This window comes from Alexandromys fortis, unplaced genomic scaffold (assembly GCF_014885135.2).
Source record: "Alexandromys fortis isolate MF-2015 unplaced genomic scaffold, M_Fortis_MF-2015_v1.1 scaffold_58, whole genome shotgun sequence".
NCBI lineage: Eukaryota > Metazoa > Chordata > Mammalia > Rodentia > Cricetidae > Alexandromys > Alexandromys fortis.
In genome coordinates this window covers 7510997-7536281 of record NW_026067940.1, presented here as the reverse complement: position 1 = coordinate 7536281, position 25285 = coordinate 7510997, and the positions used below count along the sequence as shown (strand labels likewise).

At 50.6% G+C, this 25285-nt stretch overlaps 2 protein-coding genes across 5 annotated transcripts in view; both read right to left on the bottom strand.

The window, feature by feature from the left end:
* Nucleotides 1-15256, bottom strand: part of Ikbke (inhibitor of nuclear factor kappa B kinase subunit epsilon) — a 24463-nt gene extending 9207 nt beyond the window's left edge. Inside the window, exons 1-15 of the mRNA XM_050147607.1 lie at nucleotides 15031-15256; nucleotides 14436-14522; nucleotides 12539-12649; nucleotides 11821-11961; nucleotides 11353-11482; nucleotides 9813-9994; nucleotides 9532-9692; nucleotides 8093-8203; nucleotides 7739-7918; nucleotides 6631-6827; nucleotides 5896-5960; nucleotides 5727-5818; nucleotides 5530-5616; nucleotides 2264-2339; nucleotides 2000-2142 (exon numbers count right to left, since the gene is read on the bottom strand). Of these exons, the coding sequence (XP_050003564.1) occupies nucleotides 2000-2142; nucleotides 2264-2339; nucleotides 5530-5616; nucleotides 5727-5818; nucleotides 5896-5960; nucleotides 6631-6827; nucleotides 7739-7918; nucleotides 8093-8203; nucleotides 9532-9692; nucleotides 9813-9994; nucleotides 11353-11482; nucleotides 11821-11961; nucleotides 12539-12625 (1652 nt within the window). The 5' untranslated portion in view covers nucleotides 12626-12649; nucleotides 14436-14522; nucleotides 15031-15256. The remainder of the gene's footprint in view (nucleotides 1-1999; nucleotides 2143-2263; nucleotides 2340-5529; nucleotides 5617-5726; nucleotides 5819-5895; nucleotides 5961-6630; nucleotides 6828-7738; nucleotides 7919-8092; nucleotides 8204-9531; nucleotides 9693-9812; nucleotides 9995-11352; nucleotides 11483-11820; nucleotides 11962-12538; nucleotides 12650-14435; nucleotides 14523-15030) is intronic.
* Nucleotides 15257-21814: 6558 nt separating this feature from the next.
* The window catches only part of Srgap2 (SLIT-ROBO Rho GTPase activating protein 2), a 218809-nt gene continuing 215338 nt past the window's right edge, over nucleotides 21815-25285 (bottom strand). For 3 of the 4 annotated variants that reach the window (XM_050147588.1, XM_050147590.1, XM_050147589.1), the window contains exon 23: nucleotides 21815-24957. In XM_050147588.1, the coding sequence (XP_050003545.1) occupies nucleotides 24574-24957 (384 nt within the window). In that variant the 3' untranslated portion in view covers nucleotides 21815-24573. The remainder of the gene's footprint in view (nucleotides 24958-25285) is intronic. The other variant, XM_050147591.1, reaches the window with a different exon arrangement.

Sequence of the window (25285 nt, the reverse complement as noted above, 5' to 3'; positions counted from 1 at the left end):
CCCCTCCCTCCCCCTCCCTCCCCCTCCCTCCCCCTCCCTCCTTCCCTCTCTCTCCTTCCCTTCTTCCATCTCTCTCTTTTTCTCCCTCCCTCCTTCCCCTCCTGCTTGAGGGGACTCAAGCAGGTGAAACAGAGTCTGGACTGGGTACCAGCGTCTATATTCTTAAATACCTGGTCCGTAGAAGGAACTTAATGGGTCAACAATTCTCCCTAAAACAGTAATGAACCCACGGTTCCGCGGGAGGAAGGGAGATGGGGTAGGAGGAGGCCTCTCAAGGACTTTGTTAGCCTGGGGTTTGGTTCTTCCCCTTGCTTTTCACACTGGATATAATCGTTTCCTTTAGGGACTGGGGTGTCCTTCCTCACCCTCAGCCCTAATTGGTGCTACTTCCTTCCAGAGGTTCCTAGGTGACCACCACCTCAGGTGAGCTCATTGCCAGGGCTCAGGCAGCCTGAGGGATGAGATTGGCTAGGATGTGTCTAGAACCATGGTTTCTCATTTGTGAGCTCAGAACTGCCTTGTGGTCCCAGAAAGACACCTCAGTGCACACGGAGGGTTTGTGGAACACACTAGCAGCATGTGGGCTGGGGACCTAATCCAATGAGCTCATAACATCTACCCTGAGAGCTGGGCATGGTGGCCTGCAGCATTAATCTCAAATACTCCATGAAGCAGAGGCAGGTGGATCTCTGTGAGTCTCCATCATGAGTTCCAGGCCACAGTTACACAGTGAGCTCTTGTCTCAGAAAATAATAAATAAAAATAAAAAAATCACCATAGATGAGACAGAGTCCACAGGCTTTATTCATTTTACCCTAGGTTCCGTGAGGGGACGGCTAAGAAACCCCTGCCATTGTCAAAGCTGTTTGTATTCAGAACTGAGGACACGGAACATTAGGTCTGTGGAGACCTCAGCTGCCGTCGTCACAGTGGAGCAAGGGGGCTATGGCTCTGCACTCAGCAGATGCGGGCACACATTTTTAGGTTTGTGGAAAACAGTAATAGGATTCTTTAAAAGCTGTAAATCAAGAGCAGGAGAGATAGACCCGTGGTTTAGAGCACTTGTGACTCTTGCAGAGGACCTGGGTTCAACTCCCAGCACCCAAACAGTGGTTCAAACCATCTATAGCTCCAATTCTGGTGATCTGATGCCCTCTTCTGGCCTACATGTATGTGATGCACAGTAAAAAAATGCATGCAAAATACCCATACACACAAAATAATAAAATAAAATAAAACAAATTTGTCTGTTCGTTGAGAAAGTATTTCTCTGTAGTCCTGGCTGTCCTGGAACTCACTCTGTAGACCAGGCTGGCCTCCAGCTCACAGAGATCTACCCGTCTTGCCTGGTTTTCCCCCCTCCCCATTGTTAAACCTGTATTATTCATTTATTTGTTCATTCATTCATCCATCCATCTCTCTCCATCTATCTATCTATCTATCTATCTATCTATCTATCTATCTATCTATCCATCTATCTTCTTACTATGTGGTACTGGGAGTTGAACCTGGAGCCTAGCACATGCTAGTCAAGTACTCTACCACCATGCTACAGCCCAGGCAAAATAAAATAAGATTTTAAGCAATGCTGTAGACTCTGTCTGCCGTAAACGTTGGGGGTGGGTGGATCCGACCTGAAGCTCGCCTGTCATTTACTGATGTTGACTTAGGAAAGGAACCTCACAGAGTGAGCCTCCCATCTGTGACAGGCATCTGCAGCCCTGGTGTTTGGTGAGCTTGGATATGCTCTAAGTGAGAGTGAATGTACCAGAGAGGAGAGGGAGCTGGGAGCTCCTGCACCTGCTGTGACCCCCTCCTTGTTATTCAAGCCCCCTCAGGGCAGAACCCAGATTCTCACTCCTGAGGCTACTCTCCCAGAAGGCCTGGCTCTTCTTTGGACTCCCCTCCTACATCTCAGTACCTTGTCCCAGAAGAGAACAATGAGGCTGACTCCAAGAAAGCTCCTGAGCCTTTGGGTCCACGTGCAGCCCCAGCCCCTCACACAGATGACGGAAGCCCCACAGACCTTTTGCTGTCATCGTGGATCTGATTCCGGTTCTTCAAAATCTCTTTTCCCAGGCTGCTCAGGCTCACTTGGGTTTCTGTGACGTTGTGGGAACACCTCGAGAGGACCTCTGAGAACTGTGGGGCCAAAAGAGAGACTTCTATGGGGTCCTGAACTCAGAACTATGCTGGTCCATCTGCAGTGGTCCCCCTGTCCACCCCTTATTCCTATAAAGCTCTGCCCCTGGGGCTCACTCACAGTCTGCAGCCTGGACCACAGCTCTGTGGCCTCCTTTAGTTCCTGGAACTCTGACATCCCAACTCCACTGCTGAGTCTGGAAGGGAAGGAGAAGGCTATGGTGGGGAGGAAGGAGAGGCTGTGGTGGGGAGGAAGGAGAGGCTATGGTGGGGAGGAAGGAGAGGCTATGGTGGGGAGGAAGGAGAGGCTATGGTGGGGAGGAAGGAGAAGGCTATGGTGGGGAGGAGGGAGCGGCTATGAGAGGCTCAGGAGGCAGCTGAAGAGGCAGAGAGCTCTGAACCCATACACTGGCACAGTTTCTTTGTGACAGTATTGTTGGCTTTTGGCGGGAGTTTGAGACAGAAGAACCAACATGACATGGGCCCTTCACACAGACGTTGTAATATTATTGAGCAAAGAATAAAAGTTGAAGTAGACTGAAATACCTGAATTCATGAAAACATACTAGCCTACAATGCAAGGGAGCTATTAGTAAAACTCCTTATTAGAAAGTTCTATAATTAAATAGAATAAAGTTCTTCCCAGTAGAACCGGTAATTCTTGACCACCAATAGCACTTCATTGGGAGGGTACAGGCCCATAGTAGTCCAGGACTTGGACCATGAGCCTCCCATCGCCCCAGTGAGATGATTGACGCTGAATTCGACCAAGAATGATTGAAATGAAAGGTGGACACAGTATTTTCAAGATGACACAGTAACACTGCCTTGGCTCCCTTGCAGGAAAAGTACACTACACAGTAAGAACTTAGTACACGGGAAAAGTACACCTACACAGTAAGGGATTAGTACACTACACAGGATCAGTACACTACACAGTAAGGGTCAGTACACTACACATTAAGGGGTCACCTGGCACACATGGTGCACCCACAGTTAGTACCCCGCATGGTCTATGGTGTTCTAACACAAGATGTTTAACCTGACTCCAACTGTCCATGGAACCCCTAACTTACCAAACGTGCTGGGTGGAAGAGAAGCCAAATGGCAACGAGAGAGTGTTCTGTGAGTCTGAGGGTTGGGGAGCCAGAGGGAAAGAACTTAAAATAAAGTCAAGGATCAAAACTACCAGACACAAAGTGTGGTTCTGGACTGGTTTCCAGTCTGGACAGAACGAGCTGTAAAAGGAAACTGTAGGACAATGACAGAAAAGTCCCAGCCATGATGGGTACCAGCAGATGGGAATGTACTGATGGAAGGGGGCCCAGACAGATGCAGGCAGGTGAGAGGTCTGGGTGGGGGAGGGGCTTCTGCTCTTCCTGGCTTTCTCCTACCTGTATATATTCTTTTTTAAAAAAGACTTTTTCTCTTTTCTATTTTAATTTTTTTCCAGACAATATATTCTGATCATATTTTCCCCTCTCCACCTCTTATATCCCTACCCATTCAACTTTATATTCTTTTCCTCACTTGAAAGAAAACAGAAACAAAAATCAAAAACAAACAACCAATAAGACAAATGTTAGAACAGAGTGAAACATAAGTCATCCTCCACCGTCAAACAACAACCTCAGGATTGCTGATGTCCCGATATCCAGATATCCCTCCAGCCAGAGACCTTCAGGACAAAGGACAGGAAGGCTGCCTTGCCAAGGAAGCACAGCTGGGGTGGAGGCTGCTATCAGCCCTTAGAGGAATCTGCAGGTCTGAGGGTGTCCCGAAAAGAATGGATTGCAAAGCCCTGTACTGGGAAGCTTCACATACTGGCAGAGGCCCAGGAAGGGAAAGGTACTGATGACCTGTGACCCCCTGCAAGCCAGGAAGGAGATCCCATCTGGACTCTAGCTCTATGTGGGCCCCTCTGCTCCCCATCCTCCCCCAAACACCTGATGCTCCTGACCTCAGAGCCTTGGAGCCAGAGTGGAAAACCCACCGGCCTCCTACAACCTGTCAGTGCCGGGTAAGGGGCAGACAGACACCTCATACCTTCCTCCACACTTCTCCCTCTAGACTGAGAACCCACAAACAATCACCGTGGTCGGGTTTTTTTGTTTTGTTTTGTTTTTGGTACTAAATGGACCCTCCAGGATTCCAAGCCTTCCCCACCCACCTCTCTCCCTGACTCCACTCCAGGATATTTGCCTCACGGCATCCTTTCTATCCCCCACCAACTTGGACTTTGTGGGCTCCAAATCTTGGTGCCCTGACTCCCTATTCCCAGAGGGCCCTTCCCCAGGCTTATGTGCCAAGGAAAGACTGAGTGCACCAGGGCCACAGAGGCCCCTCTGTGGGGCAGATGCCACATCCTACCCCTAAGTCCCATCTCTGTGCCCACAGGGGAGTAGCCAGAGGTCCATCAGGAATGTTCCTGGTGGCTCCACCCTCTGTCACCATCCAAAGGGACTCAGCCACAGTGGGCTCCGGTCCTGTCATCTGGAAACACCCTTCTTCCCTTTATCCTCCTCCCCATCACCTCATCGGCAGACTCTGCCAGGTCTGGGCTCAAACAGAGATCCAGCCCACCCTGGGAAACTCCCGGCACTTCCGAGGGAAAGGCTCATGCTATGGGGCATTTGAGGGCGTGGGGACGGGTGTGGGTGTGGGTGTGTGTGTGCGCGAGCGCTTATAGCCGTGCTTCAGGAATGTTGTCCCGCCTTGGCGGGAAAGCTTCCCTGGGCTGTAGGACTTCCATCTCTCAGCACCTCGGTCCTCTGCCTTTCAGGATTCAGGCTGTGTTCCCTTCACAGCAGTACTCTGGCCAGCCCATCTTCCCTCGCTCTTCCTCCCTACCCTTTACCAGTTTAGCTTCCCCCTCCCCAGGCTCTTTCTTTGCACCTCAGAGGGCAAGGGCAAGTGGAAGACCCAGAGGACATAGGGGCAAAGCTGTGGAGGCCGAGAGTCTGGATTCCCATCCCTGGTCGTGTGCAGGGACAGTACCTGGAAACGCCCTTCCTCTGGATTCTCTCTGGGGCTCGGCGCAGAATGAGTGTGTCAAATCGTTCCAAGTCCTGGGGGATTAAGGCCCTACCTGGGGTAGGGAGCTGCTTTTCCTGGGGCACAAGAGGGTACTAGCCTTTTGGGGGCTGGAGGCTGCCCTTTCCGAGGTAAGGGACTGCCCTGGAGCCCAGAGAGGCAGTGCCCACATGCATTTCTCCCCGCAGGAGGCAGGACTAAGCTGGAGATGGGTACCATTTGGAAAGACAGGGCATGAGGATGGAGTGAGGATGCTAATGTTGCAGGGGGTGGGAACTCAAGGCGATACACTGCAGGAGTGAGGAGCCTGAAGGAAAGCTGAGGGGCCCCAGCTGGCCGCGGCAGAACACCCACCTTTCAATGCCCAGGCTGCTGCTGAGGAAGAGAAGGGCCGTCCGCGTGACCTCCAGTGTCTGCCGGCACGTGTTCTGAAGCGCCTCCCTGTGTGAGGGGAGCCCTAGTCAGAGTCACCTTGACCAGGGCGCTGTGCATGTAGGCATGGCCTCAGAGAGGTACAGAGGAGATCTGGATGGGCCCACCACAGTACTCACAGGACCCAGTGGGACCCTCGAAGCATCCACGCCTGCCCATCCAGCAGGACCCGCGCCAGCCACAGGGCCTGGTAACCAGCACCCAGCACCCCCTGAAACATACAGATGGGCAGGGCAGGCCTTCCCCTGTGCCAGACCCCCTTCTGTCTCCTGGGGGCCCGCCCCTCACCTTAGCCGTGTTGTAATCTGCCTGTAGGTCGACCTTGGGGACGAACTTTGGGATGTCCAGAGCAGCTGCAGACAAAGATCCTGTCTGAGGGGCCTGCTTTTATGAACCGGGTCAACTCTGAGGCCGTCCTTTCTTGTTCCCAGCTCACAGTCACCCCTCACACCCCTCACTGTTGATCTCCCGCCTAAACCTTCCCAACTCTCCCGGAGGCTCTCCTCTGGCAAACTTCGACCCAAGCGGATCTTCGCAGACTCAGTTCTTTATTGCCACCTTGTGGTCAGATTTGAGAACTACACCCTAAAGCTTAAATCCCTGCCTCTCCAGCCAATAGACCCTAGTCTCTTGCAAGGTTAAAGCCTCACTCAAATCCAAATGAGAAGGAATGTTTCTAGAAATTAAGAAAAGAATAAAGCTCTGGGCCTTGGCCCACCTGCCCTTCTCTCCAGCAGCTAAAACTACCCAAAGCATCCCCACCATTCATTGAGACTGGAGGGCATAAGGGTTCCAAATACCCCATCTCTGTCAGAGGATCTGGGGAAGCCAGGAAAGTCTAGTCACCAGTTCAAGTCACACGGCAACTCAGAGGTGAGCATAGAATTAAACCCAAATTGGCTTCTACTGTGTGGGCCAGAGAAACATTTACGAGGAAAACAAGTCATGCCCTGGGCTGTAAACCCAAATATTCTGCAAGAGTGTCTCAAGCATAAAAGATTCAGCCTGAATGGTCCTACTCACGGTCCCTGAAGGCCAGCCCCTTGGGTGCATCGTTGGCCAAGCTGAAGAGAATCAGGGGGCTGCTGGCAGCTGTGGGGGCAATGTGCTGGGCTGAGAGGCTTGGATCAAGGACACAAGGGTGACCCTCAAAGAGGTACTCCTGGTGTTTGGGAGGCACGTTGGTCTGCTCATAAACAGCCTCCAAAAAGATGGCAATCCTAGACACATGAGAGGAGGGAGGTGTGGGCACCAGGGGGAGGGCTCAGCATTTGGGGGGGAGGGAGGTGTGGGCACCAGGGGGAGGGCTCAGCATTTGGGGGGGGGGGAGGTGTGGGCACCAGGGGCGGGCTCAGCATTTGGGGGGAGGGAGGTGTGGGCACCAAGGGGAGGGCTCAGCTTTTTTTGGGGGAGGGAGGTGTCGGCACCAGGGAGGGCTCAGCTTTTTGGGGCCAGGGGCCAGAGAGGGGTAGTTTTTCATCAAAGATGGAGCAGCAAAGGGCAGAGTTTATGCAAAGTGGGAAGAAGACCCAAGAGTTCCAACGCCTAGCCTCTTTGTGTTCAATCCATCTATACCCTCATTAAAATTGTCCTGATCCCATCCAGTGATCTGTGTGTTGGGGACTGTGCCTGCAATCCTAGTTCTTGTAAGGCTGAGGCAGGAGGATGGAGTTTGAGGTCAGCTGGGCTACACATCAAGTTTCTGTCCCCAACAGCAAAGACCAAGAATTTAATGAGTGCAGCAGCTCTATGGGAAACAGAGCGCCCCACCTCTGAGACTGATAGCCCAGGCTAACACCGTAAAGACCAGGAACTTAGTGAGTGCAGCAGCTCTATGGGAAACAGAGCGCCCCCACCTCTGAGACTGATAGCCCAGGCTAGCACTGTAAAGACCAGGAACTTAGTGAGTGCGGTGGTTCTATGAGAAATAAACAAAGGGCCCCGCCCCCGAGACTCATAGCCCAGGCTAGCACCGTAATGACTGTGGAATCTGGAACACAAACCAGGAAGTCCCTCAACTTGAACTTGGTGGAAATAGTACTTTTTCCAAATGTGTTTTGGGGGAACGTACTCTTGCATCTACACGACAGCTTAGATGCGGGATGAGGGGGGTTCTGCTGTTCCCACTCACGTGTTGTGGGCATGGATGTAGACATGATGCAAGACCGCCTGGGGCAGGGAGAATACATGAATGATGATTCGCTGCAGGATGTCACTGGTCTCCGCAAAGAACTGGTCAAAGCCCCAGCATTTGGCCTGCTCTGCCTCCAGGATGTTGGCCAGGATGGGCACCAGCTGACTCTGCAGCCCCCTACACACACACAAGACATGAAGGCTGCCAGGGCTGAGGCCCAAGCATCCAAATGAACTTCCCAGGCTACAGAGGAGAAGTGGAGAGCCCAGGGCTCTGCTGATACATCCCAGAAGACCTGACTCAGCAGAGAGAGGTGATCCCTCTCTTAGAGAGCCTGCCCCTCTCACTTACATGGACAGTCTGCATGTGATGGGGAGGTTATAGCTCCACTCCAGGGGCCCGTTCTCCTGCCTCTGAGTCCCTGAAATGGCCCCGACTGGCTTCTCTGTCGTGATCCTGTACCTGTGGTGGGGCAGAATGAGGCCACTAGACCCCGCCTCCACCTCCCATCCATCCTACTTTCTCTCCTACCCGCAACTTTAAGAAACAATAAACTCCAACCAGAGAGTGGTTCATGTCACCCAGCCACTGAGAGGGAGCTGGAAAATGACACTGGGTCTACCTGTGAGATCACCTCTGCCCAGCCAAGCTCCTGGCTTTAGGCAGAGCCCTTCTCGCTGTCACTACGGCTGTTCCAAGTCCAGCCACCTCCACATCTGTGCCGTGCTGAGTTCCGTGACAAACATTCTCTCCTCACTTTTCTAAATGCTTCCCCAATCTAGCCTTCCCTGATGGCCCACTCCATTCCAACATTCCCCCTGGTCCCCAAACCCAATATCGGTTCCACGCAGCTCACCCCAGGACCAAGGGTGCACGCACCAACCTTCCTGATGACACACTGCTAAGAGAAACACTCTGAGATGACTTCCGTTTATAACAGGATGGAGGAGGGAAGAGATGCTAACAATTGGTCAGTTCTGAGGGAACCATCAGAATGATTTCACATCCCTGAACATATGCTGACTTAGACCACTGCACTTCTGACTTCCAAAACCACCGTGCTCTGCCTCTCTGTACCTCGGCAGGCCACTAACTGCCACCAGCGCTGTCACAAGCACTCCTTCTGGACCGCCCTGCAATCCCAAAGCCCTCTCCTCTCAACTGCCCACTATCTACCGCTAATGTAGACTTAGGTTTTTCTTCCCCAGTATTTATTTATAATGAGTTCTTGGTGCTAGGTCCAGTAGGTGTTTTCCCACCTGCCCTCCAGCTAGAACCCTGGGAACTTGTCCCAAGACTTGATCCTTTTCTTCTACACAGCATCAGTAACAGCTCAGCAGATTCCTGTATTGCAGGGCCCTCATTTCTGTGGTTTGCTCTTTGGTTCTGGGCAGAACGTCCTGGCAGCCCCTGTTAACTCCTCCTATCAGTCAGTGAGAGACACTAAGAAGTGTGCCTGGGTACCAGCTCCATCTTCACCCCTGCAGCCAAGGCAACCTTGCAAGCCTCCTTGAGCCTTAGTGGAGATGTGGTGGGATAGGAACGGGGAGGCAAGGCTAGAGGGACCACTGAACTAACACAAAGGGGTATGAGTGCTCTCTACCAAGCCAGGGGTGTAAGGTTGTGCCTCTGGTTTGATTAGCAGTGGCTCTGAAAGAGTCTAGGTAGGAACCTGGGTAGGAGACACAGCAGGACCCAGTGGGGGAAGGGCTAGGTGTCTGCCAGGAAAAAGTCCGGGGGGGGGGGGAGGAGGCTTTCCCCTTCATTCCCTGCCCCATTGCCCACCGTACATGATCTCCTTGTTGCGCCGGGGCCCACCAAAGGGGAGGAAGGGCAGACTACCGGTGGCTGCATGGTACAGGGTCACCCCAATACTCCAGAGATCCACAGTCACCCCGAACGCCTTTTGCTGGGGTTTACGAAGCACGGCCCGCTCATACATGTCAGGGTGCTATGGGAGAAAGGTAGACGGTAGCCATGGAGGGGCAGTGTGGGCCCTAGGGGACGCTTAGGAAGGCACAAAGCAAGGGGCTGTCAGCTTGGGGCAGAGGGTCTCCAATGTGTCACTTACCAGGTATTCCTCCGTACCATAGACAGAAACAAAGCTCTCCTCATCGTCCAGCTTCCGAGCAGCCCCAAAGTCGGACAGCTTGTAGATGCTCTGCCCCTCCTCCCCCACCAGGCGCATGATGTTCCCAGGTTTGATGTCACGGTGGACGATGCCGTTCTCCCGCAAGTGGTTCATGCCAGCCACTGGGGACAGACAGAGCACGGTTCCTAGATTGGCTCAGCTAGGGACCAGTCGGTCTAATGTCTGAGGTTTGTCCCGAGGAAGAGTCTGTCCTTGGACAAATAAACAGTGGGCTGCACAGGGGACTCAGTACAGGGAAAACTGGAGAACAGAGAAGCCCAGAGGGCTAAGAAGGGGCTTTCCAAGCTGGGGAGCGGGACCAATGGTTGAGAGCACTGGCTGTTCTTTCAGATGACCCTGGTTCAATTCCCAGCACCCACAGGTCAGCTCACAACTAGAACTCCAGTTCCAGGAGATCCAGTGCCTTCTTCTGGCCTCTGCAGGCACCAGTCATGCATGTGGTACACAGACATGTACAGGCACAACACCCACACACATAAAGTAAAAATAATATAATAAATTTTAAGGGGGGTGGAGAGAAGGTTCAGTTAAGAGCACTTGCCACTCTTTGTGAGGACCCAAGTTCAGTTCCCAGCACCCACATGGTGGTTCACAACCATCTGTAACTCCAGGTCCAGGGTATCTGACACCCTCTTCTGACCGCTGAGGGTACCAGGTTACACACAGTGAGCATGCATTCGTGTAGGCAAAACACTCATACACATTGTCATCTATTTTTTTAATAAATAAGAGGAAGGATCCCAAGGACATCGTAATATTGACTTATTTAGATTCTGTGGGGGGCCCGGGGTACATCTTCTCCATCTTATTATTGACTTGTGGTAAAATATACCCTAACAACAGTTATCATTTAAAATTTTGGTTTTGGATGTGTTTTACTATGTAGCCCAGGCTGCCCTGGAGTTCCTCATCAGCCTGCCTCAGCCTCCCCAGGGTGGCCCTTCAATTTAAGCATTTTTAAGCACATGGCTTTAAGCACATTAACCTTCTCCTCCTACAGAATAAAGTTCCACCTTGTCAAACAGCAGTCCCTACTCCGCACTCCCAGCCCCGCACAGCATTCTGCCTCTGTCTCCAGCAACTCAGTTCCCCCAGGAGCTGTACCCTAGTTGAAGTGTGGTTTTTGCCTCTATGGCTAGATCCCTCAGCACAGTGTCCTCCAGTTTCGTCCACATTTCCTGCGTGTTAGAAGTCCCTCCGCTGTATGGCTACCCCACTGTCTGCAGGCACCCAATCCTTTTTGGCTGTCTTACCTGCTGCCTGCTGTGAATGATGCTACCTTCAACACCAGAAAACAATCATTTTAGAACATTCTTTCTACAGCTTTGAGCTGAATCAATCACGTGAGTCCTCGTGGCCCGCCCCTCTGCCTCAGGACCCCTGGGACACCTGTTTCAGAATAGCACACCCATCCTGGACCTTGCCGGTGCAGAGGACCTGGGGATGGGGCAGGGCTCACCCACACAGCGCAGGACCACCAGGAACTCCTCCTCGGGAAGCCCAAATGTGTTCTCAGGGTCTTCCAGGACACTCAGTAGGCTCCCGCTGGGGCAGTACTCCATTACGATCACCTTCTGCTGGCTGCCTCCCTGGGCACAGGGCAGAAGGAGGCTTGAAAAGGGGGGTACTTCTGACATCTGCCTGTCAGGAGGTTCCTTACCTAGAGCCCACAGCCCTCATTCCCTGGCGCAGCCTCTTGCCTGGCCTTCCATCCCAGACACAGGAACCCAAGAAACCCTCTGTAATTGGGGACTGAGTCCCCCTTTCCTTTCCTAATGATTTTCCTATGTGATCCCACACCACAGGTTCCTTACCCCGCCCATCCCCCCCGCCCGCTCTGGACTGCTGCTGAGCCTTGACTTGCCTATCCCTGGCCTGCAAAAGCCACGATCAAGTGCATCCTTCTCTAACCAAGCAGAGGACCCACCGTTTCCTCCACAGCGAAGAGCTTGACAACATTCTGGTGGTCGAGCTTCCGCAGCACCTCAAACTCCCTCACTTGCACCTCGGGGGGCCGCCGGTAGCTGGCTGAGTTGAAGACCTTTACAGCAACCACCTCCCCAGATTTCTGGCGTGTGGGCATAGGGTTGGGAATCAACAAGGGGACCATGCTGGCCCTACCCATCAGGGAGCTGCCTCCTTTCCCTCTCTTTGGGGGGGGCTGGATGGGCTTACATCGCAGCCCCTTCCCCTACTCAGGGGGCTGGAGTGGCACTTGGAGGTGACACCCCTGGTACCCCACAAGGGATGACTTGTGCTATTGCTCATTTTGCCATAGATAAGAACTGCCTGGGCAGTCTACCTGGCCTGCAGCTCCTGAACACGGGGTGTATTCTGACACAGCTCCGCAGCCACTGCAGGACAAACTCAGACAGGCCCAACCTCCCAGTCCTGCCATTCCTAGATCCCACTTGCTGTCACCTCCTCTTTTGCCTTGCCCTCTAGTCCCAACATGTCTCTGACAGAGGCAACATTCCGAGGGATTCTTTCAGCATCTCACACCTCAGCTCAAACCTATGAGTCCTTTCTCATCAGGGTAGACAGAACAGAGGCATGGAACCGTTTCCCAGCTACACAGAATCCGAATGCCCAATAGAGGGCTAGTTTTAGGGCATGTAAGGGTCTGGGGCCAGAGTTGCTATTACCTTGTTTCGGGCCTTGTACACACTGGCAGTGGCCCCCTGCCCTAGCAGGTCATCCGTGTGCCATAGGTAATTAGCTGTGCTCTGCATCTCCCAGGTTTGGTTACCTTCCACCTGGGAAAACAAAACAACCATTGGGGGTCCCAAGGTCCCAGGCCTGACCTGAAATAGATACTGGTAGCCAGCCATCAGCTCCCAAGACCATCCCACAAAGGGCTCTATGTGGCCATGGCACAGGCAAGGGAGCCGGGGAAATGGTGGGACAGGAAGATTAAGTAACTTCCCCCCAAAGAAACACAACAGCAGCAGGAGGGCCCCAAGCTTGCATCTGTTTTCTCCATGGGCACTTCTCTCTGTCCTGTGCCCCAGGTCCCTTCCAGCACCTTTCAGAGGTAGGCCAATCTATGGGGACTTTCTCTATCACCTCTTTCGGGCACTGGGGACTCAGAGTTTCGGCATTCAGGCCTGGGACTGTCCCAGGAAGCAGACACAGTGCGGGAAGAAGGGCCCTGGGTCAGCCAGGGTCAGGCAGAGTCAGTCACAAATCTCCAGGATTGCAACATGAGTCTGGAGCACCCCCCTTCACCCTCCTTTCTCTGCTTGCCTGGCCCCAAACTTCCTACTGCTGGGAGCTAACAGCTGCTCACCAGGCAGTCAGGGCTGGCCCAGTGCTTTTCCAGAAGGGACAGGGCTGCGGGAGGGGGGGGGGCACAGCTAGGGAGAAAGGATGGGAGGAAGAAAAGGGAGGGGTAGGTGCCAAAGGAGAGTGGGGAGGATCTAAGACCATCGCACACAAGAGCAAAGAGCTCTGGGGAAGATCTGAGACTGTCCACACTCTGCTCCCCATCTTTGCTCTCATCCTGTTCCCCTCAAAGCTGGTTCCTCTAAAGCAACCAGTTCTAGAAGGTGTGGCCTCAGAAGTCGCACTCACGGCCTATCTGCAAGACAGGGCCAGAGTCAGCCTCTGGGGATGCCTAGGGGCAGGGGGGGCCACCACCCCTTCAATGTTTTGAAATTAAGTTGCTGTAGGCAGGGCCTCTTCCTGCTCCAGCAGCTCACTGAGTCTCAAACCAAAGATAGTTCGATTTGGAGCCTATTCTTTTTATTTATTTACTTATTTTTAAGACAGAGTAGCCAGCCCAGTACCTTCGGTGGTATTGAGGATGGTCTTGAACTTCTGCATCTCCTTCCTAAATGCTCGGATTCTAGTTGTGCACCACCATTCCCTGTTAAGTAGGTGCTTCAAACCCACGGCTTTGCGTGCTAGGCAAGCATTCCACAGACTGAGCGAGCTAGGTCCCCGCTGGTCCTCTCATTTAAAGATGCTAAGCCTGGAGAATGTCAGCTTTTGAGCCAGAAGCCACTTGAAGAGAGCAGTAGTCATGCCCTAGTTTCAGGCAACACACTCACATTTGCATTATGCAAAAGTAAGGCTGCTGGTGAGCCCTTCCAAGGCAACGTGAAGGAGTAGCCATGGTTCTCCACATGGCTGAAGAGTCAGACCAATGTGAAGCTCAGGCGGGGTATATGGGAATGGAGGTCAAGGTCCTAGGCTTGGGAAGTAGGGGCACCAGATTGTATCACTTTCATAACTCTACCTTGGTCCTCAGCCAAGCTCTGGCGTTAGGGCAAAGCACAGCTGAGGTCAGGGAGACGGGCAGTGCAGCTGAGGTCAGGGAGACGGGCAGTGAGACGCACGGAACAGAATCCCCCAGGGCTGCACGGTCCTGGGTTCTGTGCCTGGAAGCTCTGACTAGGGCACATCTGGATCACCGTGCACTCTCATCTCCTGCCAGCCCCTTCTCCACATGGAATGTGCAGCAGCCTCCAGTGAGCCAACACCAGCCATCTCATGGACCCCCATCCTCCTTGGGGGTTCTTCTGTGGCAGCTGTACTTACCTGCACTCCGAGTAGCCCAGAATCAGGCAGGCTCTCCCTGGCAAGTGTGTATTATGCTTTCTGTCTGGGGCAAGTTCAGGAGCTGAGCTACACCGGAAAGAGAAGGGTGGGTGGATGAGAGGCCCCCTCGGTGCTGTTTGATTCTCAGCCCCATCAAAGGCCACCGGTCTCAGCTTTTTAACCCTTTCCCGTTGTCACCTTCCCTACAAGACTGAGGGTTTTGCAGCCTCTTTCCACATGCTCTGGGAACCTCTCCTAGCTATTCTGGGCCTCAGGGAAAAGATCCCAAGCAGAGGTCAGTAGGGGTACCCAGAACTGAACCCCAGCTTTGCATCAGCATGTTGAGAAGCAGAGGCCAAGATTGGAAACTTCTTGACCAGTCTCCTCAGGGCCATACTCCTCCCTGCCCCTGCCAGGCCTCCAAACAATCCTTTCTGAGAATCGTTATCTTTTTCAACAGAAGGAGTGCAGTACACCACCAGGTTCCCAGCAGCCTCGAGAAAGATGGGAGGGGGACATTCAGTTGAGTGTTTCCTTGAGGCTGCCCCACTAGGCTCCCCCAGGCCACCCTCCTCCACAGCCCCTACACACTCACCCCATCTCCCAGCTCAGCTGCAGGGGAATGTAGACTTGTGGGACTGGGTGGCATCCCCAGGGTTTTCAGGCCTTGAAGTCAATCCTGGTAGCCATGAGCCCCCAAGATCCACACACACAGGCAAAGCTAGTGGTGATGGCCCTGGACCTGAGGTTCTTTCCTGCCTCTCTGACAGCAGTGGGTACCCAGAAGAGCAGAGCCCAGGCTCTAAGTTCTATCCTACTTCCTGATTCACTTCTCTCCCTCTCCCCACCTCTTTCCCTCCCTTCCTCTCTCTCTCTTAAAGAGACAGGCAGCTCAGTCGCTGCCACACACACCTCCACCCCACAGCAGGAAAGGGAAAGAGGATGCTATAAGTTGTCAAGTGGAAGCCTTAGGACCCTTGTCTGAGCCACAAAAAAGCCAGCAACCGAGGCTGGGGCTTCTGTGACAGGCCACTGAGTGCTGTGCTGGTATCTTTGGCAGGGGAATTCAGGGCTCTGCTTAAAATCAACTAAAGAGGTTAAATAAGTTAACCACATTGAAAATTGCCTAGAAAGGCCCAAGATCTGTGCTTGGCCTCTCCCAGAAGCTGGACAGGGTTTGTCTTCCTTACAGCCTACAAGAACAAGCACACACCCAGGTCATGGCCTCTACTTCAACTGACCTCACACACAGCCACACANGGAGCTTTCTGACCATAGCCAGAAGGTTGGTTTTAGGATGTGTGGATGGCAGAGGATGTAGTATCTGGTAAACTCTGGGAGACTGGGAAGTGATTTTCAGACCACATTGGATAGAATCAAGTCTTACATACCTTTAGTAATTTGCCTGTGATTTGCCACCTTCTCGGCCATAACCCCGTGCCCTAGATATCCTGGGAAGCTGGAAGGGGTCTGTGCTGCTCTGGTCAGCTCTGAGTGGGCAGTTGGATGAGTGGTTAAAACCAGGAAATTCCATGTTTCTCTAGAATGTTGGTGGGACTTTCCCCTGGCCACACCTGGTGATTTCCTGCCAGCCCCACCCCATCAGAGGGAGGAGAGGCAAGAACAGGCCCCAAGCTTGTTGCCGTGGCTGACAGATTCACCTGATAGTAGCGTGACAGCTAGAGGCCCTGAAGTGGCTTCTCACAGCAGGGCCAGCAGGGGCATCCCTTAGGGCTCCACACTCTGGCTTGTGTGTCACAGGTCTCCACCTGGCAAGAGCACAGGGGACCTGTACTTGCTGATCACCCAGGGCTTGGAGAGGACAGAAGCTCTTGCTTTCTCTAGCAAATCACTTAGCTGCTGCTGCAGGAGTCTCCTACCCTCTAGCAAGGTGACTCCTTTCACTGTGGCTGCTCCATCGGTCTAGAGCAGTGCTTTCTCCACTGTCCTAAGGCTGCCACCCTTTAATACAGTTCCTCATGTTGGGGTGACTCCGACCGTTAACATTTTGTTGTTATTTCATAACTGTATTTTGTTACTGTTATGAATTGTAATGTAAATCAGCTGACATACAGGACATCTGATATGTGAACCCCCAAAGGGGTCACAACCCACACATTGAGGACCACTGGTCTAGAAAGTTATCTGAATGACTTTCATGATCGGAGTACCCCTCTGGCCCCCCAGGGATACTGTTTTGGCCATTGAGGTTTACAGAATCACCTTGCCTATCCTGAAGGCTGCTCACTTTCCCTGACTAGCCTAATTAATCTCTTTTCCTCAGGGACTTTCACATCTTCTAACACAAGAATCAAGCCTAGCATCTCCCATGAAACAGGCCTGGTGTGCTCAGGGCAGAAAAGGAGAGGCCTATGCATCTTATCCCAGAGATGTGGGGTGCTGGACAAGGTGGTGAATGCAAGGAAATACATACTAAGGAAACAGTGGCTTTGTGGACCTCGACGGGACAGCAGGAAGGACTGTCAGGCTTGCTGGGTGCTCAGAGTTAGGCAGAAAAGGGGAACTAGTTCAAGCATAGGAAGCAGGGGCAGAGGTGCTGAAGCATGACAAGAGCATGGATAGTTCAGGGCCTTGTACTTGGGATGCTAGGGAGAACCAGCAAGGCAGAACTGCGCTGCTAACATGGTACTTTACCAACAGATTCTGGGAGGAAACTTCCTTGGTGTGGACAAAATAGAGGACTGTCCTGCCCACTGTATGGAAAGTTCAGGAGCCTGGAGAGAAGAGGATGCCCATATGGGGCCTTGCTACATCTTCCCAGGCCCAAGGAATCATAGAAGTAGTGGCAATACAATAGGGACCAGAGGTGTGTGTGTGTGTGTGTGTGTGTGTGTGTGTGTGTGTGTGTGTGAACTCTGGGAAAAAACCCTCATGTCTGCTGCTGATAGAGGCTGGTGTGGTAGAAAAGGCTGCTACATCTTCACCAAAGCCACCTCCTAAAAAGGACTTCTCATTTAACCTTTCTCATAGGATTGGTATAAAACAAAGAGATGACATACTTGGTTCATAGTGGGTTTGGAATAGGTATTATTTTGGGCAGAGTGGCACATCTGTGGTTCCAGCTTCCAGCAAGGCTGAAGCAGGCGGTTCATGTGAGCCTAGTAATTCAGAGTCAGCCTAAATAGGGCAACCAAGCTAGAGCTGGGAGTGTAGCTAAGTAGTAGTACAATTCAGCATGCATGAGGCTGAGATTCCATACCCATTAGTAGCTGCTGCAATCCCCTGCACACACATTGCTTTCCATTAACTTAAAAGTAGGAAAGAATCGTGGCAGGGAGGTATTTGTGTGTAGGCTTGTTTATAAGGCTGGGTACTGGCTGTACTTAGTCACAGAGGCTAAATGACAAAACCTCAGAGCCTACAGCTAATTGACACCTTCGCAAGTCAACTCTGACCAGGAGTTTTGGTGCAGGGGGACAAACACTACAGCCAGAACTAGTACTCTTGCTCTTCCCAAGCAATGGGAAAGGGGCTGTGGGTGCACTATCCAGGCCCCCAAGGGACCTGGTCCTTGTGCAATTATCTGTCACAGTCTAATCTGGAAGTGTGTTTCCTTAAGACCCCACCTTCAATTTAGCCGAACTGAAAGAAACAATTGAAAGTGAGTTCATTCCTCAACAGCCATTGCCTGTCTATGCCTACCCTGGTATCTGCTGTTCCTCCTGAGACAGGATCCTGTGTACCTTCTGCTGGCACTGCCACCTCCACTCGGGCTATGCAACTCAGCTGTCCCTCCAGACTGTCTCTCCCTGGGTCTGCCCGCAGAGCGAGCAAATGTGCCTCCATTCTGTCTGTCTGTAGAACAAACCCTGGTCCTTGACTCCTCTGGATGCTCCCAACTCTCGGAGCTGCTGGGTCTTCCTTCTCTGCCGCCTAGTCCACTCTAGTAAGATTTTATTTCCCATCTGCAGAAAAATCCTTTCCTTTTGTTTCCTTTTTTGAGGCAGGATCTCTCTATGTACCAAGAAGTCCCATCCCCAGCCCCTCACCCCCTTTTTTCTTTTGAGACAGGGTACCTCTAAATAGTCCTGGCTGCCCTGGAACTTGATAGGTACACCAGGATGACCACAAACTCACAGGATCTTCCTGTCTTTGCCTCCCAAGTGCTTGGATTAAAGGTGTGCTCCACCATGCCCAACAAAAAATGCTTCCTTTCACACCAGCCTTACCTCATCCCCATGTCACTGGCCATTTAGCAGTTGGTCCCTCCCTTTGTCAAGTGCTTCCTTTTCCCAGTTGCTGTGGTGTATTCCCTTTTGCCACCTAGGTGCTGGGCTAACTCCATCTTTTTTTTTTTTTTTTTGATCCTTCTTTACCAGATTTCCCCTTTCCATCTACACTTCACATCAGAAATCTCAGTTTGAATTCAACTCTTACATTTTCCCACTTGTGTATCTTTTGGTCGTCTCAGCATGGCCTGCCTAAGCAGAAATCTTCATTTTCCATGTTTGATTTCAGACCACAATGGCCTTCCCCCCTTTAAAAATGGGGTCTTATATTGCCAAAGTTGGCTTTAAGCTGTGATCTTCTTGCCTCAGCTAATGCGTATTTGGGACTACTGCACATGTCACATGTCACACAGCTCCAAAATGGCCTTTCTTGTCCAACCCAGCATCATTTCATTTATTTATTTTGCTTTTCTTATGTTGGGTAGGAAACAAGCTCTACTGCCTGTTTTTCCTGCTCAGCTCAGCGCTTGAATAGACAAAGTCGGTTATTAACTAATTGATTCTTTGCCACATGTAATATAGGGTTAGCTTCTGAGTCAAAGGAAACTTCCTGTCACTGTGGCAGCTCCAGTACTCAAGAGGCTCAAGCAGGAGGATGTGACTACACCATGAAATCCTTTCTCACCTACCTTCCTAGAAAAATGGGATCTATAAATGGATAATCCTAAATCCATACTCACCCGGTCTCTTGTTTTGGTTCCCATTCTGTTGAAATGCATTTATGTATTGACTGTTCACTGCTTCCATCAACATCCCATCAGAATACATATGGAAGAGGACCCCAAAGGCATGACCTTGGCTGTAGGATTCTCTAAAAGCATCTTTGGTGCTTTGCCCACAGCCTAAGAGCTGGCTCCATCTGAGCAACTCTGTGGTTCCAGGGATCTCTTCACATACTGCTGCCAGGGTGAGACCCTGGACCACAGGGTGGCAGAACAGTTTCAATTCTGACTTGCCTCAGGTAACAGTGCTGCATGAGCATCGTTAACAGAGAGAGAGAGAGAGAGAAGACAAGCTGGTAGAGCAAGAAGACACTAAATACCAGGGACATAGCAGACAAACAGGAAGGTGTCCGTGCTAGGGCTGGGGTAGGAACCCCTGTGTTACCACTGAACACAGGCAATGCCAATAAAAGGCTTGACTTATCCTCAGAGATATCTGGTATTATATTACACTCCCTAAAAACAAATGTTGGCCCCAGGCTTTGAAGAATTTATTCTAATTAGTTACCTCCGTTGGTATTTTGCTGCCTTTGATAACTAGGTATTTATTCATTACAAGTGTCCACATTGCACAAGACTTGTGCAAATGTAAGCCAGACCAAATCCCAGCACATGTGCCTGCCATGATATGTTACCTGAAGCCTTCATGTGGGCATGAAGTCTCACTCCTAGCAGAGGAGTTATTAGCAGTTGTGAGCAGCTGGAAAGGGAGGGTCAATGCTCTCTAAGAGTGTGTCCCCTGGTAAGAAGACTATGCTCCAGTAGAAGGTCACATATCCAAGACTATTTGGACAGCACAAATCAGCCTTGAAGGAGGGAGCAAAGCTGGGTGGGCATGGAAGGGGGGGGGTGAGTCTGGGAAGAACTAGAGGAGGATAAATAAGATCAAAACATGTTTCATGAAATTCTCAAAAAATTAAATATGTATGTATCTATGTATGCATACACACTTGTCCTTACTTTGGGGTAGGAAGGCAGCTTACAGTGTGAGAGGTTAAATAGCCCCACACAAAACATGAGCTGTGTGCATAATGGGACCAAGTACTAAGCTGTTGCTCATATACCATCAAGGAGGTAAGATAAGGACAACTGTGCTATTTTAAAAATTAAGCAACATCTTAAAAAATAATTCTGATGCTGGCTATGATGGTGCACATCTTTTGTCCTAGCATCTGGGAGGCAGAGGTAGGTGGATCTATGTGAGTTTGAGACCAGCCTGGTCTACAAAGCAAGTTCCAGGACAACTAGGGCTACATAGAGAAATGCTGTCTCAGCAAAAAAAAAAAAAAAGTTTTCAAGGGCATAGAGGGACACACTTTTAATCCCAGCACTCCGGATGTGGAGGCAGGTAGATCTCTGAGAATTTGAGACCAGCCCTGGTCTACAGAGTGAGTTTTGAGATGGCCAGGGCTAGAAGGGGAGACCCAGTCTCAAACAAGCAAACTATGTGTATGTGTAAGTGTATGTAGATGTACACCACAGACATATGCACTCTGCAGACTCAGCTTTCTCACTCAGAAGTGAAGCCTCCAAGAGACAAGTTTTGTGTTTCAGTACATGACTGGCTGACCTCATTGCTTTGGGCTTCAGGTAACATATCATGGCAGGCACATGTGGTAGTGCAATCAGCAATATTGTATGAACTCTACCCTCAAGCTCACTTTCTACCAAAGCACAAAGCATCTCTAAGGGAGAGGATGCATTCCTGTATCTTCCACCCCATCAGCAGCAAGGCATGTTGGTCAGAACTTCTTCCAGATACAGGGGATGGCCAAAGGCAGACTGACTCAGAGATGTAGCTGTGAAAGACAAAGAACCATTGGCAGGGGCTGGAGAGATGGCTTAGCAGTCAAAAGTACTGGCTGTTCCTGCACAGGACCGGGGTTCAGGTCTCAGCAGCCACATAGCGGCTCACAACTATCTGTAACCAGGGGATCTTATGCCCTCTTCTGACCTCTGTGGTACTGCACGCATGTACTGCACAGACAAACTTGAAGGCAAAACAGCCATACACACTAAGCACAAATGGTAAACCTTCAAATACAGAACCACCTGGCCACCCTTAGTCGTAGCTGGCAAAGTTTCCAACCAGCTTTATAGGTTTCAGTCTTTCAAGTGGGAAATCTGATCATAAAGACAGAAATGAACAGTCCTTATTAAAAACAAAAGGCAGGTTCTGTTAAGGACGTTCTTATGGCCACAGACTGTCAACAGTATGCTAGAAGACTTCCTACAAAACTCTGAGGTACCACACAGGGCCAAGTGGAGCCAATGGCACAGAGGGCAAGAGTAGCCAAGAGAAGCCAAGGTCACCTTGTTCCTCCTGTGGCCAGATGTGGGCTCTGTTAGCGCAGTTTTGACTCAGTTCTTTCAGGGAGTGGGGAAAGGGAGATGACCTGCAGCAGTGGAACCTAAAAACGTATTTTATTCTGAAGTTGTGCTTTGGATTTTTCCCCAATCCAACATCGGCTGAGTGAGTCTTAGGTTCACACAAAGCATCTTCAAGCATAGATACAATATTCCAGTTATCAACACCATTTTAAAGAACAGACCATTTTACACAAATGTGACATACAAATCAGACGCCACCACATTGCAGCTCCCTGGAAGATCTATGTTCTCTTCTGAACCGAAGTCCATGCACACCAGCCCTTCCAGTGGTCTGTTCATCCTGGTACTGGAGGATGTCTCATCTCCTTGGGGACAGACAAGGGTGGCCTGAGGGGGCTGGCAGAGACCAGCATTTCCAGTTTATAAGCTGCTGGTGGCAAATTCCTCTACTTTCCAAACTGGGATGCTGGCAGCCCCACCCCACTTTTCTTCCCCAAAGATTGAGTCCATACCAGGGAAAGGATCCATGCCACGAGGGGCAGAGCAGGGCTCTTGGAAGCATCATGCTGGTTTCGGGCAAGCCTATCTGAGGAAGGCTAGTCGCCCAAGGCCTTGAGTGGCCGGCTCCTTTTGGCTTTTGGGTGTAAAAATCACAGTGTGCAACCTCAATTCCAGTTGAAGTGAGCTCTGCTGAGGAGGACTCTCCTCCTATTGGTTCCTACTCCTTTTAGTAGGACCATCTCACAGGCGTCAAAAGCACCAGAGATAAGGAAGACAGTGAGGCTCCCAGAGTTGGGGTCAGTAGGGAACCACTTGTACACTGTCCAGTTCATTATGCAAATCAGCAGATGGACATCGACCAAAGGGATGACAAACACAAAAATGTACAGGACTAAAAGAGAAGGCAAGAACAAAAGAAGAGACCCACAGTATGGCCTTTAAGAAGCTCCACTTTTACCTTCTTAGAGAGTAGTGTCCTGGAGAGAGGATACAGGGCAGGCTGGAAGCGTCTATCACTTAGATCAAGAGGAATGTAAGGGCGGGAGATCATTTCAGCAAGGAAACAGATCCTTGGGTCTGAAAGTCCCCCTTGGCTCAGGAGCAGTACAAGCCCAGGTCATTAAAAAGAGCAGTGAGAACCAGGCAGGCCAAGGACCTAGGGGTGTCCCTTGCAGTCTGACTCACTCACCTCTCTAGTCTCCCTGGTGGTGCAAGTTACTCTTCTCATTCGTGACTCCTTCAGGCTTCCCATTTCCTTCACACAGAGAGAAACATCCACCGCCTTCTAAAGTTCCTACTACCAACTGCACATATTGGTCCAAAAGAATTTCTTCTAGCCCAAAGCTAAGAACATTCAGATTTTCCAACCTGAATGGAAACCTACCATCTCTTGAACTACAGAAAAACAATCAAGTTAAACAAAAGAAGAGCTTTCAAACCAGAAACCAGAGAAGAGTGAGCCTGAGCTTCAAGGAGCTGTTGGAGCACATGGGCTTGAACCATGACTTCCAAGCTCTGGTGCTCTTGGGGAAACATGAGGAGAGGAGTGGGTGTTCGAGCCCCAGGCTTGCAAGTTGGCTAGAGCATTCCATGGTAGCTCATTAGAAGCAGCCAAAGGCAGGTCCCACAGAAAGCATTCACTTTACTTTTTTAAGATTCTGGTTTTGGAAAAATAATTTGGACTTTGTAGGAGGGTCAAAGTTCTCTTAGTTGACCTTACTTGGGTAAGCAAACAAACAAAAAAACAATCTCAAAGTCCAGGGTCTCTAGATTGAATGAGGGTTTTCCAAGCCCCTGTCCATCTCCAGAGACAGCCTTATAAAAAAGTAAGCCAAGAGGTAAACTTGTAATAGTTTTAATCTGGGAACAATTTGTGGATGAGCAGAGAGCAACTTAAATTTCTTTAATAGGATAGTGAATTTTAAAAGTTTTAAATGCCAAAAAAGGTGGGAGGAAGAGGACCCATTTCCTACCCTTCTCAAACCTGCCATAAACACAATAAAACTTGAAGACTTTTTACTCTAAAGGAACTAGCTATAAAACTGTCTTATATTGGAAGACATCTTAAATGGAAAATGGTGTGTCAAAGACAAAGACAAGAACTGAAGAAAAGACTATATGTTCAGAAAAACCTTTAAAAGCTCCTTAATAAGACTGGGCTGTCCTTCTACAGAATGGAGCAGAGCAAATGAGAAAACCGGTGATCAGCCCACGGCAAGAGGAAGAAGACAATCCCCACCCCACATCAGATCACAGGACTGACCCATTCTGCTAAATTTCTATGAGGACAACAGAGACTCCTGGTGGCTTCTCTGTGAAATGCCACAACAAAGACCAGAGACCAGAAAAACCTCTGTGTATGCATGAGCGTGCATGCGCACAAATATATATTTATAGAAAATGAAAACTGGGCTATATGTGATTTTTCAAATTAGTACTCAAAACAAGATGCCACTGAAAGCTAGATGACTGCGACCAACCATCTGGTCAAGATATCCTCTATGGTACGAAGGGGCAGAGACATAGGCCCATGTCCCCATGTCTTGCCTTGGCAGATATCATAGCAACCTGATCATGGAAAACTTGTTTCTGGCTAACCTAAGAACAGTATGTACTGTAGCTGGCTGGATTACAACAGAGGAGAGCAAAGAGCAGAGGGAAGGGCCAGGAAGGGAAAGGAAGTAACAAGGGCTTCATTCTCAAGGATTGGATAATGGGAAGGCTAATTCCTGTAAGAACAACTTAGAATCTAATTTTCAACTGAAGTCTCCAAGCTAGTTAAATAGGAAGATTTTAATAACAGTCTCCTTGTCTAGAACAATTAAGTTATACCCCTCAGACAGTACAAGACTTGTCAGTGGACTGTGGGGAAGCTGATGAATTGACACCAGGGCTCGTGGCATTTGTTTTGGGGAAGACAGTTGGCTTGGGTCGTGTGGCTGGTGGTTTGACTGGAGCAGCCATCTTGACAGACTTGACAGGCCGGAAGGCGCAGGCAATGTCCCCAGCAGTACTGGCGCTGCGCTGGAAGGCAGGCTCAGGGTCCTTGAGGAGCTGAGTGTGCAGGGGGCTTGAGGGCTCAGATGTGGGGGCTACCACTGGGGAGGTCTTGAGGGGTTCCAAGGTGTCCAGGACCACATCAGGGGTGTGCTTAACACTGCTCTGCCGCTCTAGCTCTCGAAGCTCATTCAGGGCAGAGTTCATTGTTGCTTCAATATCCTGCAAAACAGGAAAAAGGAAGAAGTAAGTCAAACCAAGACAGATGTCCCTAAGGATCCATTTCAACCAAATAGGCCAAGCCATGAAACCAAATATAAAATGCCTTATTTTACTTGGCCAAAGTCCTTGAACATATGAATGTACAGAATGTGGAGAAAGGGGACAAAGAGACTTTCATCATCAGGAATTTAGAAAGAGTGATTGATGACTCTGGACATGACAAGGCTGCTGCACACATCAACTCATACCATTTGTGGTTACCCTCACAGATCAAGCCAGCCACAATTCCAGCAGAAACTGGGGAGGGACCCGAGGCCACACCTCTATC